The 17,513-nt window shown below is 39.7% G+C and overlaps 2 protein-coding genes across 7 annotated transcripts in view; both read right to left on the reverse strand.

Annotated features, from left to right (window-relative positions):
* LOC124476295 (suppressor of tumorigenicity 7 protein homolog) overlaps window positions 1-4,485 on the reverse strand; it is a 28,660-nt gene extending 24,175 nt beyond the window's left edge. For 3 of the 6 annotated variants that reach the window (XM_047033355.1, XM_047033354.1, XM_047033353.1), the window contains exon 1: window positions 4,324-4,484. In XM_047033355.1, coding sequence (XP_046889311.1) covers window positions 4,324-4,453 — 130 coding nt within the window. In that variant the 5' untranslated portion in view covers window positions 4,454-4,484. Of the gene's footprint in view, window positions 1-4,323 lie in introns of all 6 variants that reach the window. The other 3 variants (XM_047033357.1, XM_047033356.1, XM_047033358.1) reach the window with 2 other exon arrangements.
* Window positions 4,486-4,763: 278 nt separating this feature from the next.
* Window positions 4,764-17,175, reverse strand: LOC124476962 (F-actin-capping protein subunit alpha-2). The gene is made up of 10 exons (XM_047034433.1): window positions 17,097-17,175; window positions 11,150-11,213; window positions 9,330-9,381; window positions 9,118-9,181; window positions 7,986-8,192; window positions 7,640-7,719; window positions 7,088-7,166; window positions 6,582-6,653; window positions 6,037-6,099; window positions 4,764-5,723 (listed from the first exon to the last, which is right to left on the reverse strand). The coding sequence occupies exons 1-10, from the start codon at window positions 17,133-17,135 to the stop codon at window positions 5,583-5,585; spliced, it is 861 nt and encodes a 286-aa protein (XP_046890389.1). The 5' UTR covers window positions 17,136-17,175; the 3' UTR covers window positions 4,764-5,582.
* Window positions 17,176-17,513: the final 338 nt, after the last annotated feature.

Consider the following 17,513-nt stretch of genomic DNA (forward strand, 5'->3'; position numbering starts at 1 on the left):
CCAAAATATTCCCAACCCTAGCAGACTAGGGCTGTCCCTGAATTTTCTTTGGTCGACCAAAACTCGACTAAAACGTCTGAAAATCGACTAATCGAACTTTGAAACGCTTAAAAACAAAAACAACGTACAAACATTTTAGCGATCTGAATGGCTGCTGGACATTGCAGATTCAGCCGCTAATAGCCTACTAATAACAAGACTCGTATCACCAGTCCTGTTGTAACCGAATGCCGATGGTATTTAGTATCTCTTACAATGTACTACAAATTAAAAATATTGTTTGTAACATGCAAATCATCAGAGCGCGCTTATCACAGCCTGAAAACTTGCAGCATGCGAATTTACGTAGAAGCTGAGTGGGGTACGTTGCAACAGAGAAAGATTTTGTCTTGGCCGGAGAATATAATGTCATTCGATTTGGATGTTATTCTTATAATAGGCATATTCCTTTTTCAACCCAGAGCGTTAGCATGAGTGAGGTAGGGCTAGAGCAATTTACGTTTTTCAGGTGGTAGGCTACAGCATTTTCAACGTCGAACTATGAAAAATAAACCGTTGTTGGCAGAGTTTGCATTCAACGTTTTTCGAGTCACCCGGTACTTTGTAAATGTAAATGTACTTGAATGAAATGCCACCATACCACAGATGTCTTTGCCATTTTGACTAATAACACCGACAAAGTAGGCTAAGGCAGAATTTGTAGTTCTGCAACCAATTGTGCTCGTGCAGTGTGCAAAATACCAAAACAAAACAAAGCGCAGATTAACGAAAGGGAAAAAAAAACAGTAACAAATTTTCTTTTAAATTATATATTTTTAGAGTTGGTTTATTTGTCTTAAATAATATAATTTACCATTTCTGTTGAACATTTCGTTAATTCAGCAATGATGACACAAGAGGGAATCAGATCTCACACTGCCATATGGCAGCGCGACTAAAACAATCTTAGTCGACCAAGAGCATATCGACCAGAAAATCGACTAGTCGACCAAGTGGGGACAGCCCTACCTTCTTCTTACAACTCCAACCAACAGCATCCACTGGAGATATTATCTCCTTTCTTGCAAGTTGTCCTTCCCCAACATTTCTCACTTCTGCCGCCATTTTTTTTTAATTTCCCACAATTGCCCATCTGGGTTGTGTAGATTCAGTGTAACCATATGTAAAGTGCCTTCCCTATGGTTTAATCTCAAATAAACAAGATACCAAGGGCATGCTCCCTGGCAGGGTAAACACGGTCCCTCTTATCGCCATGGTTGCCTTCAGGATGCTGGCCCATCACCATAACAACCGCAAGGGCCAGGTGAGACTGAATGGGTGGTAATGTGTGAAAACAACAAATTGAGGATGTAACCTACACAATGGCTCAAGAACTTGAGTGTATTTAGAGAAAAAGGTGTAACCCCCCCTCCAAAAGTAATCACATGATGTAGCACTCCAGTATTAGCTCCTGAACATAGGCCAAACCCCCACCCCCACCCCGTCCAGATTGGCACAAGTATCACCCAAAAAAGCCTCTCCTCCTGGTTGCTAGGCAACTGAAAATAAGCGTGAGAGGAACGTGGCCATCCTTCAGAGGAAGAATGAGCATGGGAGCATGGGATGAGCATAACGGGAGGGGGGGGGGGGAGTGGGCCGTCCATTGTACGAGCTAGCTACAACAGTACACTTCATCAGGGAGCGCTTATATCTGATGTGGGGATGGAAACCACCCATTTTGATAGATCCTTTCTGAAAGAACTGTACTAGCCAGCTTGACATGCAAGACATAAAAGACAATGTGAATTTGGGTAAAAAGAGAAGGTTCAAACTTGTAATTGAGAACAAATGGGGGTTTTTGTAGACTGAAAGGATGCAAAGGTCTGATCTTTTGGCTAGACACAAATCATTCTATCTTTCTTTCTTTTCCAAATAGGGGTAGTGGAATGAGACACTTACAGGAAAGATTTGGGGGGTCTTTGTGCAGTGACCATGCTATCTGGGTCACTGGCTGAAGTGGCTGTCACTGCTGACACCTACTGGTCAGAAGGAGAAGTGCAGCAGCCTGGACAAACAAAGATGATGTTCATCCACCAGATTAATGACACTTAGACCCAGATGTAATGGCAAATACAGACACACAATTATCTGTCTGGCCCCAACCCTTGTTCCCACTGAAGAGGCTCTGAAAGTAGACAAGACCACATTTTGTGTGTGCCAAGCTATCTGCCCAAGAGAGGGAAGGAATTCAACTCAAAAATCTATTTGCATGGTATTGCGGGAAACTATAGAAATATACACCTATATTTTTGTGGATTAAGCTACAACTGGTCCTAATTTGGTCAAATGGATTGGTCCGTCAGGCGAATCAAGTTTTCAAGAAATTGTACACTTGGGTGGGATAAGCCATCTTTACTTTGTCAAAGGTGTGCATGAGTACTGTTTTGGCTACCACCCAATGTCTGAGCTGTCACACACGGTTATTCAAATATGTTACACGGGAGTCAGTTCAGCTGTAGTGTTAGAAAGATTGCTGTTCATTCAGTGTGACCTTAAAATTACACAAATGCATATGCAGACCAGGTCCTTGTATAAAAATCGGATTTCTTGTAGCGCAATCCTGACGTCAATCAAGGGTGTCACCTCCTTAATGCCAACCTTGTCAATGTACTTGTGATTGAACCCAAGGTGAGAGCTGCCTGGTCTGGAAGGTAGGTCAAACATTCCTCTCTGTGCTCAAGTTACTGAGACGGCACACTGATTCTATATTAAGCTATGATGTTGGTATGTTTTAGCCAGTAGCTGCTTCATGATTGGGCAACTGTTGCGGCTGCTTAATTTTTTTACACAGTAGCCAATAGTTTCTCTTGAACTGTAATAACGAGCATAGGAAAGAAGACGGAGGGAGTTAGACAACATGAACCCCCTACAAGTAACAAATAGCCTGCTGGCTGACAGAGCAGAAAGGTGAGCCTCACATAAGTGGGAACTAAATTGCTAGGATATGTTTGAAAGAAAAGGCCATCTTTGGAAAGGATGAAGCTCTGTCCATAAAAAAAAAAAACATTATTTGGGTAGTGGTTAGTTCTTGTTGATAAGAGCCAGTGGCAACTTAAAATCCAGTAGCAGAATAAACCAATATGCCTCCTGTGCTTTGATGTTTCCATGTGATCCTCCGCTTAATAACTTGATTTGCTATTTAACAACCCTGAAGGCTTCATGTTAACATTACTCTGTCCTTGACAGCCTGTAACTAAACCTCAGGCCTATTCTCACCTCTGAAGGCTCACAAAATACCATTTTTTTCTTTTCCACCAGACATGACATAAAGAAAGAAACAACGGATGACTGATAAAATTTGAGCTCCATGCATCTCTCCACAAGCACCAAAAATAATCCCCCTAAAAAGGGGAAGTCAGCCGACCGTTTAATATGAAAATACATAGGTGACAGTTAAGACCAATAAAGAAAAATATAGCGGACAGGACAGATCACTTGTATTCTCAAATGAGTATAAAGTAGCAATGTACAATTACATTTGCTTACTGGACTAAATGTGGTCTTAATGTAATAGTGGGTGTTTCACCAAGTCATTTTTACCGGTCACCCCAAACACCCACCCACCACACACTGAGACACTGACACATTTCTTCAGCTAATCGTGTCAATCTAAAAGTCTGTGCAGCTTTTTGTTATTATTCCATAGCACGTAGATTTTTCAAACGCAAGGAATACAGACAGATTAATTACACTTGAAATTGGGATCTGACCTTTACTGTACATGGTAGATTTACTATTGGTAATGGGCCAAATAATAGCTTGTTGACTTAAATGAAAACGTGTCTTAAATACTGACTGAAATAAAATATGAGAAATGTAAAGACCCCCAAATAAATAGCATGCTTGCTAGTTGACAATGGTCACAGCATGGGTAATTACAACACAGGCATATCTTGCAAGCTAAGCTAGCTCTAAGTTAGCTAGACAAACTTAGCTAGCTAGCTGAAAACTTTGCAAGTGACGCTGAGAACACAGATTTGCAATTAATACATTAAGAAACGACAATGAATTTACCTTAACAAAGAGTGTAAAATGTCAATTCCTCATCACTCGCATTCCCAAACTTTGACTAAAGCTCCAAAAGAAGCTAACTACTTCTACATGTGTAGCTGCGTGTACGGCTGTAAATGCTTCTACATCTACAAAGTGAGTTACTAGCTAGCTCGAGGTGGCTGGCTTTTTGTTAGCAACAAGTACACTCGCTAATATTGGTAGGAAATTGACCAGTCCCTAGAAAGCAAGTGGCATTTAAAAAGTCAAAGTGGTATGATGCGTGGATCTTACCTGTGATCAGATGGTCTCTGTAGTTTAACGATAAACGATAAACATAAATCATAAATAACATTACAAAATACCATATAGTCCAAAAAAATGTCCAAGGCCAGACCATGCAAAATTCCGGTTGTTCTGGCATGCCTGTTCCATTTCAGCCATAGATTTGACATCATCCTGATCATAATCTCAGAAAATAATGGTATGCTGACAAAATACGTGCCTTTGTATTGTGTATTGTCTGCACAGGATTTTAGTAATATCCAAACTAACAATTAATGCATTTAAGTATTTTTTTTACAAGCAATGGTATACTAAAACGCCCCAAAAAGTAACATTTTCAACAGCCTACTATTCTTCATCCAGATCATACTTTATGTAAAAAGATGTTACTAACATTCCTTAGCAGTTTGAGGAAATGTGCTCTATTTTGGGAAAATATGAGTGAGTCGTTAAATAGAAAATGTTTAATTTAATGCAGCATAATTTGACTGAATTACAATTTATCTGAAGTAAATAAATCACCAAATTGACAAACAGGTTTTTAATACAACTATATATTACAATGTGCCATGTTTTAATACAGTCAGGTCTTGTTTTAATAAAAAATAAGCACCGAGGAAGTGTGTTACTTTTTATTTTATTGTAAATCAAACATTTTGCACACTACGCAGTAATTAAATACTTGTTAATTAAGATGTCAATGTATTTCACTCCTTTACTGCTTAGGTAAGAGCTAAACAGTCTCAAGCTAATTTGCAAGTTTCCCAGGACAGCTTGAGCTATTGCAATATACTGGGGTAACAGTGAGGGAGTACCAATATTATAGGAATATATATATTTTTAAGAGTAATCTTGATGGGTAATCTGTTTAGCCGAAATACTCTGAGTCCCTGCAACATTTATTTTGCTATTGCAATTGGATTGGCTTTTTTCAGAGGTCAAAGACCAGTTGTGGTCTCACCACAACTATAAATATTGCACTTATGACAAACTTAATCAGGGTGCTTTGCATATGAAAATCTGCCCTCTCTCCTTATGTACTATAATTTCTTCATCATTTTATTTTCCCAAATAATGGGCATATCGTTATTATATATTATACAGGTATTTTATCAGAGTCTGTATAAAAACATTAATAAGGGTAGGCATTTTACAGAGTATGTGAAATTTGTGGACCAAACACTCCTTTTCCCAATTTTTTTGTAATTTGAACAAAGACAAAACAATAATCCAGTCATGCAATATTGTTGAGTTATTATTCTCTTATTTTAAGCGTTCTGCATCTCCTTGCCGATCTTGTAACTCAGAATCTTATTCCAGTCAATCTTGGTACGGGTCACAGGAAGCTGGCGTCGTAAGGCTTTAAAGGTAGTATCCGACATGGTCTGGTAATTTTCATTGATGGCAGTCTGAGAAGAAAATACATGAATGAACACAAAAATATATTATAAATCTGAAAAAAAATTATTAGGTTTAGTCCAATCATGCTTGATGCAACAGCTTGTACAACAACAATTGTAGGGACATATACTTAACTCTTTGTAGTGATTCCAAATGACTATTCAGACAATGTTAACAATTTAAATGAGTCCATTGTATCAATTTAAGTGTCTCCCAAATTATATTAAATGCCTTTATGAAAATCGTTTACATTTTTGGTAGATGGTATGAAGATATTCTTCCACATGTAAGCTCAAATATGGTACATAAAATGTAACAGACCTGGTAGTCGTTCTCCACTGCCTCCATAATCTTGATGAACTCTTTTGCTGTTGTAGCTTCATTCTGATAGTGAAGAGAAGACATGCTCAGAGTAGAGGATAAATAAAACAATCTATCATAAGCTAATCTTTAAATTTTCAAGGTTTCATGTAAAATGTAAGGTATGGACATAGGGTTCCCACACCTCTTGATCTGTGGATGTTGATGACTAACCCAATTTCCATAACCACAAATATATAACTGGCGTGCATACCACAGAGTGTACACCTAATTTGATTTTGTGATTTTATGATTTTTCCCATAATTATATATATATTTCATTTTCCACCACCAGAATCACAGGCTTTCAAAGACCGTGGGAACCATGTTTATATTTCTGTGCCTGGAAGGGTTTGTGTTTTTAATTTTACTATTTCCTCAGGCTATTCACTTAACTGGATCCTAGATACATCTTTCTACAAAGGTTCTAACATGAAAGACCACCTTTTATATAAAATCAATATTTCAAAGTCCAGTAAATATTTTTCTTTGTACTGTAAACTTACGGAAATCGACATGGACTCTTGAACTTCTTTGTGGCTCACCAGCTGGACGTTGCCATCTTCATAGTAATGAACCTGTCAAGTCACCAAGAGAAACATGGTGTTTATATCACATGCACAAACACAATGCCACACAATTTACCCAGTGTGTCCAATTTAGTTATATTGTTTTTGATGGGACATGTGTAATTTTGACTCAAAGTTTACAAAGAGTGCATTTTGAGTACAGCTCTTGTCAAAAGTGAATTGACTTTAACATGTTCACTAGGTGCAACTTCTAAACGTTGAATACCGCTGTGGCTTTAAGTTAAGACTTAACAGCTTGTTTCTGTAACAGTTTAAGCACAATTTAAAATATTGAACTTGAAACTGGATATATTATTATAATATAAATTATTATATTTTAATTAATTGGACCTTAAATGTGCACCAATGAACAAAATACAACAAGGAGCAATATGTTCTTCATAGCACAGTATACATACAAAGTGGTTGATACAAAAACACACCTGGATTTTCATGATTCCGGCCACTTGAGTTGTGGAGGGGGTGATGGTGAACTTCCACTCTGACCTCCAGCGTCCGTTCCTTAGAAAACAAAAGAAAAAACAAGAGTAAGATTGTACCGTTTTCCATCAACAAGACAAATATCACTTTGTAATTGGGAGACAAGTTGGAGCATTGCCTGGATAAGATTAATCATAATGTTAATGAGAAACACCTCATGACCATCTTTAGATTGGAAACCTACCGGTACCCTCTTCAAAATCTACCCGCAAAGGAGGTGTAGTCTTTTTCCAATTATCTTACCCTGATTTACAGAACCTCAAGCAAGTAAGAATAATTAAGCACAAAGACAAATAAGATTAGATGGCTTGGATCCCTGAGATAATGTGAGTACATTGTACAAGCTATGGTAGCCTGACATTGTTTTGTTTTTGTTAGGAACATTTCAGAATTTTATTTTAAATTCTTAACGGAGGTCAGAGGAAACATAGCATATTTACTTAGCCCACAAGAGTGCTGGATGATGAATAAAACCATAAGCCTATCTCACATACCAGAAGTTTTTTGGTTGAAACTGATGGCACTCAATACAAACAATGATAGTTTGATGTCCATCAATGGTTTTCCCGTAAATCTAAGGACAGAAACAAGGCACCCATCAACCAAATATACTTCCAAATGTTGTCATATTTAGCAGGATAGTATAATAAGAATACCTTAATTAATGATGTCTGTATGTCTATGCAATATAATTATTTCTGGTCATCGTAAAGCTATAACCTGACAGTGAGACAGAAAGTCACCTGTCTGGTACACAAAGGTGTAATTTCCTGAATGTTAATAGACAATGAGTCAAGCTTATGCACTTTTGGAACAGAAAGCAGTGTTTCTGGTACGTACAGTGCAGACACCATTGGGGTAATGCTCCTTGACGTAGGCCCTGACAGCAGTGTCCACAGCGTTCCTCCAGCCCTCCATGGTGCTGTCTACGTCTTGGGGCCGTGGGTCACTGGCCTCCTTGCGCAGGTGATCAAACTTGAAGGAGATCTTTTTCTTGGGGTCCAGGACCCTGCCGTTTCCAAGATCTCCATGCTCTGTGATTAAGACCTTGGAACAGGGGATTGAGGGTCGAGAGGTGAAGAGCGAAGAAAAGAAAAAGGGTACAGAGAACAGATGTTAACCTCAACATCTTAAAAGTAACACATTTACACAACAATTACTACCAGTTGAACTGGTGAATGCATAGCATATTAAAATCCACTCGATCTCTTATCATAAATGCTTTGTATGTGCTTCAGTTTGTTGTGTTTGAGACCATTGCTTAGAGTAATAATTCTTAAAGTGAAGAGATATCCAAGTTGCCTGCATTACTTAACAGGCTTTAACACATTTCAATATGACATTCAACTCATGACAGACATTTCTCCCAGTCCACTACTGAAATCCTGAAGAGGGTTTGAGGACTAGAAAACACAGGATTGGATTAATTTGATGGAGTTACCCTTCTATCTCATGACTCCTGACATGTTTAATCCGACAGTTCTCCATTTGTTCCAGAAGAATCATGAGCTTGGCCGAGAGGATCATTAGCATCCAGACTCAACTCCTCTCTTCACAGTCTACTGGTGCAATATGAAGCTTAGTTTTGATACGATTATAGCAGAGATGCTTAAAAAAAAAAAAAAAACTGTTTCAGAATGGATGGTTGTTTTGTAAATTCGTTTTTTACAATTTGACATGTCAGATGTTTGATTTTGACTCAATGTTTTTGGAAAGGATTATTACTGTGAAAATCTCAAATGTCACTTCAAATATATTGTATCTGAACTAGTTTAGGGGACAGGACTGCAGGTCCATTTTAATAGTCTGGAACCGGAAGATTCCATCTTGATGATTCCAAGAAGCGTGCCTTCTAAAATTCACCTTCAGGAATCTGATTAGGGAAGCCATGAGGAGAGGGAACCACTTCATACGTTTGGAGATAACCCCCTGCACATTCTGGGTTTGCCTGGAAACTTCTAGAGCGACCCACCTGCTCTTCACTTCCCTCAACTTTCACTGGGGTAAACTGGTCCACGTTGTACTGTGCAAATGCACTAAAAAGATAAAACACAAGAATTAATAGGTTAATGGTAAGAACATATGATGAGCAAAAACATTGCAATAAGACATCTCTACATTTATATGTATATGAGAAGTGAATAATTAGAGATTACAAGGGTCATTGAGATAGTGTTGACTTACTGCGCAGCCCCTTCCCTGAGAAGGTTGTCGTTGTTGAGCAGCAATCGCACATCTGTGTGGGGAATACGTTTATTTTTATATATGTATTTGGGGGGGGGGGGGGGGGGGCAATTATGCTTTTATTATTTTTATATAGTGTCGTGACCGTATAGACAGACAAGAAATGTAGGGGAGAAAGAGAGGGGATGACAAGCAGCAAAGGGTGTGGGCCGGAATTCAAACCCAGGCAGCTGCAGTGAGACTTTAGCCTACGTGGTACGCACACTTATCCATTGAGCCCTAGGAATTTGTTCAATTATAAAAAAATATATGTGTCCATCAATGTATGTATATATAGACAACAATACATGCATGCAGAGCATTCAATGCATCAGAAGACACGGACAGATAAGAGAGCAAGAGAGAGTTGGTATGTGTGCATCAGTCTCTTTCCATCTTTCTTTCACTCTGTGTCCTGTGTGTCTGTGTTACTCTTGTCTTTCGACAGTTCATGTTTGACTGGAGGACTGAAACAGACAGCATGTTAAAACAGTCAATAAAAGGCATGAAATCGGAGAGAGATGAAAGGGGACAGGCTGTCACCGCAGTGCAGGATGCATGGGGAGAGAGGGGGCTGCGCTGGGCATGATAAGAAACAGAAGACAGCAGCAGCGCTAATCACAACAGGGGGGGAGATTAACAATAGTGTCAACACACATGCAGCCGTTGGGGCATTAGGATGGCCCCTGCAGTCTCCTACAACCTCTCTCTCTCTCTCCTCTCTCAAAACTCCCCTTTGACAGTAATGTGTCACCATTTGAACTGACTTTACAAGAGGGTTTGTGGTTTTGGCTCTTAGTTCTCTGCATCGTGGCTAATGGTGAACCCAGTGCGGCACATGGCGACCACCAAACACTGGTTTGAAGTTGGTCTCACCTACAGCTCTGCCTTCTTATTCTGTTACTCTCTTTCAGTTTTTTGCAAATACTTTTGGGTCCAATTGTGTGTCCACTTTAGTTCACCCAATATCAGAAAAGACTGCATTTTGCCAGAATGATTTTTGCTGATTGGAGTGAACAGCGTACTGAGAGGGCAGTACCCTGGAAATGATTGAACTATGTCTGGTCAAACTGACTGCTTTGGTGATACCAAACTGCATTTGATGACACGACTGACTGTGAACACCTGTCATAGCTTCAGGTTGTCAACACTATACTCCAAAACAAGATGGTTTGTCATGAGACAGACTTACTGCAAAAGAATAACCTTGCAACGCTTTGCTGCTACTCAGTACTCCTAAGGCTAACTAGTTACTCTTTTTACAATACAACATTTGTGTTGATAATTAGTGTATTCAATCCACAAAAAAGAGCATTTGAGGCCACGTCCTGTGTTTTGTTGGGGTTCATATGAACAGCTACAGGGTTCATTTACAAGTGACCCCACCTTTCAAACAAATATAACTTACGGTGCGGTTGTTTGGTGCGCACACTAGTGCACCAAATTGGTGTGTTCTCACAACACCAAACAAATCAAACTAAAACGGAAAACTGCTTCAGGGTTTGATTCAAATGGGTTCAACAAGTTTGGTGCGAAAATAACCTAAGAGCAGAGCCAGTGCAGACACCAAGACAAAGACTTGAGGCGCTGAAGTGCATGGCTTGACATCACAAAGTAGCAGCATCTGTGCAACACAATCAGAAGTGACAAAACAGGGGGCTTTAGTGAGGCATTGCATTATGGGAAATGTCACAGAGTTGCAAGACAGGTGGGCGTCTAAAGTTTTGAAAGCAACCGTGTGAGACTCTTGCAAATGACCACAGATGAACACAAACACTCACCATTAAAAACTTCATTGAACTCTCCCGGTGGAGCATGGACGACGAAATTGGCTGCTATGCGTACCTGCATTAATGAACAGGAAACACACTTTTAGACATTTAGGTAGCAGCCTATTAGGTGAGATAAAACACAGTCATCCTAGCACCATATTGTGTCACATTCAACAGCTCCAAATTAAGGGCATGTGGTTACTGTCAGGGACAGGTCACATACAGTACAAAACAGCTCCGGGCAAATGTTTCACATGACTGTTTTCAGATCAAGCACAAAACGACAGGGAACTACATCATGAGAATTCTACCACATGGCCTATATGTGGAAGCGCCAGTGTTTGCTAATCAAGACTACAGTTGTAGCAGAGCTAAGTTTCACAAGACAACGGAAAGTCCCAGTCGCTAAAGCTGGCCTTTTACCAGCAACCTAGAAGCAGCCTTTCTAAAGAAGATAGCTATGAAAGTCATGAACACAGCATTTCCCTTGTACTTCTCCTAACACAGCTCAGAGTAAGCTTGAGGCTTGTAAATCGTAAACCCAGAATGCGAGGGTTCCTTTCTGTACAGTATCACTGTGCCTTTTAAAGGTACTGTGTCCCCCTTTCACTTCTCTACTGTTGCTGTACCACAACACTTCCTGTTTCCAGGTCACATGCATAACTGATAACGACTGCAACGTCTCCCTTCCCCAAGTGGCCCATAACCATATAGGGGTATAAAAATGCGCTGAGTAGTTTAGCCTAGTCCCTGCACCCCACCTCTCGTACTGTTTTCCACTGAGCTGTGGCTGGGCCAGGCCCTCCAGGGGCTTCACAGGGGTTGATATTGCATGTGTGTGTGTGATTAGCATAATGTGTGTCTAGCCAAATTGGCCTCCAACTGCAGTCAGGTAGGATAGGTAGATAGTAAATCATGTCAGAGTGTTATTAGGTTATCTTCAGTCCATTTGCATTATAGGCTACCAAGATGTATTTAGTTAGGCTATCAGAGTAAGGCTATTTATTTGCAAAAAAGAATAACATGGACATATGGAAAGGCATTCCGTTTTCTACAATCCACACAGCTTTCACGTTTTTGGCATAACACCCCCTTTAAGGGGATTAGAACTGTATAGTGTATGTACTGTATTCTTTAGAAATTACACTTATCTTACATATTGCACTGACATCATCTACAAATCTATAAAAAAGATTGCCATGTAGTTCGGATATTTATCAATTTATATTTGTATTTTTTATCTAGAACCAAATCAACTTTAAGTAAATATTGTGTGTAAATGTAACTGTAAATGCACTTGCCCTGGTGACCTAAATTAAAACCCAGGTTTTCAGCTGAGACCATGGTCAAAGCCCTTCACCAAGCATGCTCACATAAGACGAAGACCCATTCGAAAACAATAACCACAACCAGAAATGATATTGCATCCGATGTTGCAATATAAAATCATTGTTTGACATTTATTGACTGTCAGCAAAACCATTAAAATACTTTAAAATATATGAATTATAGAACCAAATCATCTATAGGTCTACCCTTGGGGTTTAGGCTTGTTCTCAAGATCCTCGTGCTATAAAACAGAGACCAGGTTTACACTGATCAAGTCCAGTGTCCAGGTCTGTCATTGTAAGGGTGAATAGATATGTACGTACAACGCAATCCTCATCCTAGCTACACTACATTATTAAATACTGAGGGTAGAGTGGCATCCAATCAGCTGTTTGCTTTGCAGGCCACAAGTCGCAATGAGCGATTAGCCACAATCATGTGCAATGCAAAAACAAAATAGTTTCTCATGCATGTGGCCTATATCATTAAGTACAGGAACAAGAAGGGAAAGGAAGGCATGTTTCCCAGAAGGGTGCATTGATTAGTTATCACACTGTCCATCATCATCATTGCCTTGGTTACTGTAAACTAAAGGTGTTGAAAACTATGATTTATTATTGAGAACATCAAAGGCCTAGCATTTGATTTGAAAATGACTTTCTGAAATTGGTGAGTTTCCATTCACTCATGTTCCAGATCCAGTTAACTCAGTTTCAATTTACTAAAAGCTGTAAATGACCCAGCATTAACAATGTGTGTCGCTCCTTATCTAACAATGGCCTTCACCATGTGTGAAACAAGCCCTGTTTTGTGTCCTGGCTGTCACACATAGATGTTCTGCCAGGAAGGCAGTGGAGTCTTAATAAAGTGCCTCACGTACTTTATTAAAACCCAACAGGTGGAAAAAGCAAATAACTACTTCATTATTGATGGCATTTCTATGCCCAGATTCATATATTGCATTGAAAATGACAAAAACTAATTTTGAAAGATTTAGCCTTTGACCAGAGACAACCACAAGTTTAAATAGTGGCAATGTACCGGGACCGCATAGCCTATTTGCAAAAGTTTTTGAAATCACTGGAGGAGCAGAATTTAAAATATTGTGAACAGTTTTGCAGAATAATTGTTTGTATGCATGTTCAGGATTTAGGCTAATAATCCTTTTGTATAGTTGGAAGTTTACATAGTTGTGTAAGAAATGGCGTATGAAGAGGCCCTTTGAGAGGAGGAACAGCACCGCTACACAGTGCGGCTCTTCCTCCCGACACACCCATAGCTTGCGATGCCTACTCTGTGGCAAACGACGCGGAACTTATGCAAACACACGGTACGTGGCGTGACAATATCAAATGCCCGGACCGCTTCCCATTTAACGGCTGCCGTTAAAAGAGGGACAGCAAAGTGTCACCCTAGATCTTGTCTTTTTCAATTGTACTGCATTGTTGTCCTTGGGACAAAAACATTTTCAGCTTTATGAGTGACTTATGGGTAGAAAGCAAAACCCTAACTGAAATGTGTTTCACAACTAAGAGAAGACAGTGCTCTTCCCAGACAAACAGGCCCCCCTGAAGGAGTCCAGTCCTTGAGAGACACCAGCTAGTATCTCTTCCTGCCATGTATCCCATGTGCCCCCAACATCAAGCCTCTGAGGGGCTTCTCCTCGTTCTAGACGGCTCACTGCCTTACAGGCATCATTCCTAATCCCATAACCTACACCTCTTTATCAGCACACCCAGATCCTTAACGGGTGGTCATCTAGCCTCCTGGCATTTTTGGCAAAAGACTGCACTGCACTTCGTCTCTGAGGAGGGGGGGTTCATCCAATCTGGCCTCGAGACAAATATGGAACAATGAAGTATGAATACGTGCAGAAAGAGCAAGGTTTCCCGAAGAAAATGTATGTGTGTGTGGGGGGGCTAGTTGGTGCGATAGACTAATAATAATTATTTATTTTTTACGTCGACTACGAAGTTAAGGCTGCAGGCGTGTATTGCTTAGGTGGCCGCCTTAACTGAACCCTGAAAAGCTTGATATGATTGAGGGTGCTGTGGGCTAAATGAATGACCTGCATTGAGGGATGAGCCAACTTCAATTTGGAACTCCTGTTTCAAAATGGGGCTTTGAAGCCAAGGATGACTGTCAGAGAAGGAATTAAGTCTGGGTGCACAATGATTCTGATTCTGAGGTTGTCAAATTGTACTACCCTACAGGCCCTTGCACACTGAGTCCGAAATTAGTGTCCGAAATGTTCGCACGTTCAAAAATAAATACACACTGCCTCCGAAACTTTCATCCGTCAAAAAAAAAGTTAGGATCGGGTTCGATTTTCACATCCATAGCCAGCATTTTGATAGTTTTTATGGCAATTCAGAGCCACCAAATTTTGAGGCTGACGATTGAGAAAAAACGCATATGAAAATGTTGGGCCCAAGTGTTGTACCTATACACACCACAAAAGGGGGGTGGGTCATGAGCCGATGCTTATGCAGTAAGATAAGCAAAGTAAAACACTAAAACACGTCTAGACTCTTGAAGCCATACTGACTGGAGGCCTGTTCTGCAATTGTTTCAAATTAAAAGCATAACACTGAGTCCGTTTTCTCCAGTGTTGCAGAGGGTTAGACACGTACAGACAAGATTAGCATTCTTAAAGCCTCCAATTCTTCACTTCCACCCACAAAACCAGCAACGCTTGTATGAGGCCTGTAGATGTTATCCTGGGGTGAGTATAGATCTGGAACCTCTCTGTTCATTTTCAGTTTGCTTCTGGATGCAATTGGATAGATACAACCAATCAGAGCCAATCAACACGCTCCTTTGTGCTGTCATCATATTGAACTCTCCAATATCAAATAAACGGCTGCAATTGGCTCAACCAGATTGTGGTCAGAGAGGAATCTGTTGGATGGAAGGGTGGCCAGACAGACCCATCTTCAGGAGCAACTAAAACATGAGCTGGGAGATTTGTCTGGTTCCCAGGCTATGTAGATGTGGCTGTACTACAATAAAACATGTAAACAAAGAATATTAATACAGATTAATGCATTCAATGAATTCTCTTGAATGATCTGTCTTCCTAGCAAGACTGTCAAAAAGGACTAGAGTTTGACCGATTATCTGCTGGATTGACTATCAGCACCCATACTGTTCAATGAGCCTAACCCTCATCTACCTGTGTTGAATTCCCTCTCCATCTACTGGGTATGTGTGGGTTGACAGGTGTAAAGGGTCTTAGTTAAAAATGGCCGATAAGCGGTAAAAGACATTGGTTGTTTAAAAGTTGATAAATTGTTGGAGTAGACACTTTGAGTTACTATTACAACAGTCTACGTGACATGTTGTCATCTGTCAAAATAAGTCTAGGCTGTGGCACATTTTATACACTGAAACTGCAAGAAGCATTTAACTTCTCCATACAACTATATACTATATGTAAAAAAGCGTTAATTACAAGAAAAATAGGGCTTATAGTATTTTATGGTAAACACAAAGACATTTTGTAAATCTAGTTTCTTATGACATGTCTAGCTTTGACATCACATTTGGTGCAGATTAGACTCCTAATCATGTACAGGCTATGAGGACATTAACGTTGGTTTGATCAATTAAACAAAGGAAGCTGGCAATCTAAATGATCAGTAATGGTGAAGCGTGATCAACAAAGTTTGGACGGCTGACTACAACATGTTACTAGCTGGCTATAACACGAAGGTGCAGCATACACAAAATGCTCCCGAGTCTTTCACGTAAATAGTTTCTAGTTAAAATGTATCAGATAATGTCTGTGATGGAAAGAGCCACACCCATTCGCTGCGTATGGTGTAAACATTCTAATTCTTTTTCTAAATCAAGGTACAGTTCACCAATCCAGTTTTACACAGCCGTAGATTGTTTCCTGAACAACTCTAGCTAACCAACTGTACGAATGGTTGATTGGCTACCATTCTTGCTAAGGAATAGATTAATTACAGCCAAACAGCCTCGAGTTAAACTACAAATAGGGAGCTCGCGGTAGTAGTGTTCAAGCCAAAGAAGACAATGTATTCCTGCCAAGCTTAGCTGCTACCCCTACAATTAAATACACATATTTACATAGCTGTGTAGCACTGGGTTAGCCAAGTAGTTACTCATGTTATTCTACACTAGGTCATAGCAATAACTGAAATATTGTACACATTAACGAAAAGTGCACTAAATATCATTAGAGCTTCAAAGTCATGCTACCAACAGCCTACTTCCCCACACACGGTCTGTTGACACGTAGCTACAACCCAAACATGCATAAACATTACTGCATATCGTAAAGCTTGGCGTCAGCTAAAAGGTTTTTATACAACTATATAAAGTAATTAGCTTGCTTAAAAGATGCACAGAACCTATTTTAAGTCAGGACCGTACAAGGAGTCTCCGTTAGAGATTTGCAAATGAGCGGAAGTTGGGCAGCGACTGAGCTAAAAATAATAGACGACTAGCTAGCAATGTTACTGTTAGCAAGCAGCCTGTTTCTACACCCCAACGGCGGGATTGATAGTATAGTTACAGGCATAAAAATAGACCTTTGAGAAAAACTAACATTAAAAATTCTGCTAAACACATTAAAATGTGAATAAATAGAGAAGCTTACCTTCTCCTCATCGGATAACTGCTCATCGTGATCCGCCATTTTTCTTCCGGGCACCACCGTTTGGCAAACCAAGAGTGACGTCACATGGTAAGATTGTCACTATCCGATCAATACAAGGATTCCCAAAACCATTCTTCTTTAATGTATTGAATTTAATTGTTTCAGTCTCTCAACAAGACCTTTAACATTCTGCTATTGGATACACTTTTAAAATGTTTGACAACTTGAAAATATTTGACGCACTTGTGTACAGTACAGTCACATATATGGAAGATAAATACAGTCAACAATTTAATCAAAGTGCAATCGAATTTTGAAATGATATTGTATTGTTTAATATAGTGTATTTAAGATGCTTCGTAAGCTCCCTGTTCAATTTGAATGAACATTCTAGAAACACAGACTCTGAGAACTCCT

This window comes from Hypomesus transpacificus, chromosome 14 (genome assembly GCF_021917145.1).
Source record: "Hypomesus transpacificus isolate Combined female chromosome 14, fHypTra1, whole genome shotgun sequence".
In the NCBI taxonomy this organism is placed as follows: Eukaryota; Metazoa; Chordata; class Actinopteri; order Osmeriformes; family Osmeridae; genus Hypomesus; species Hypomesus transpacificus.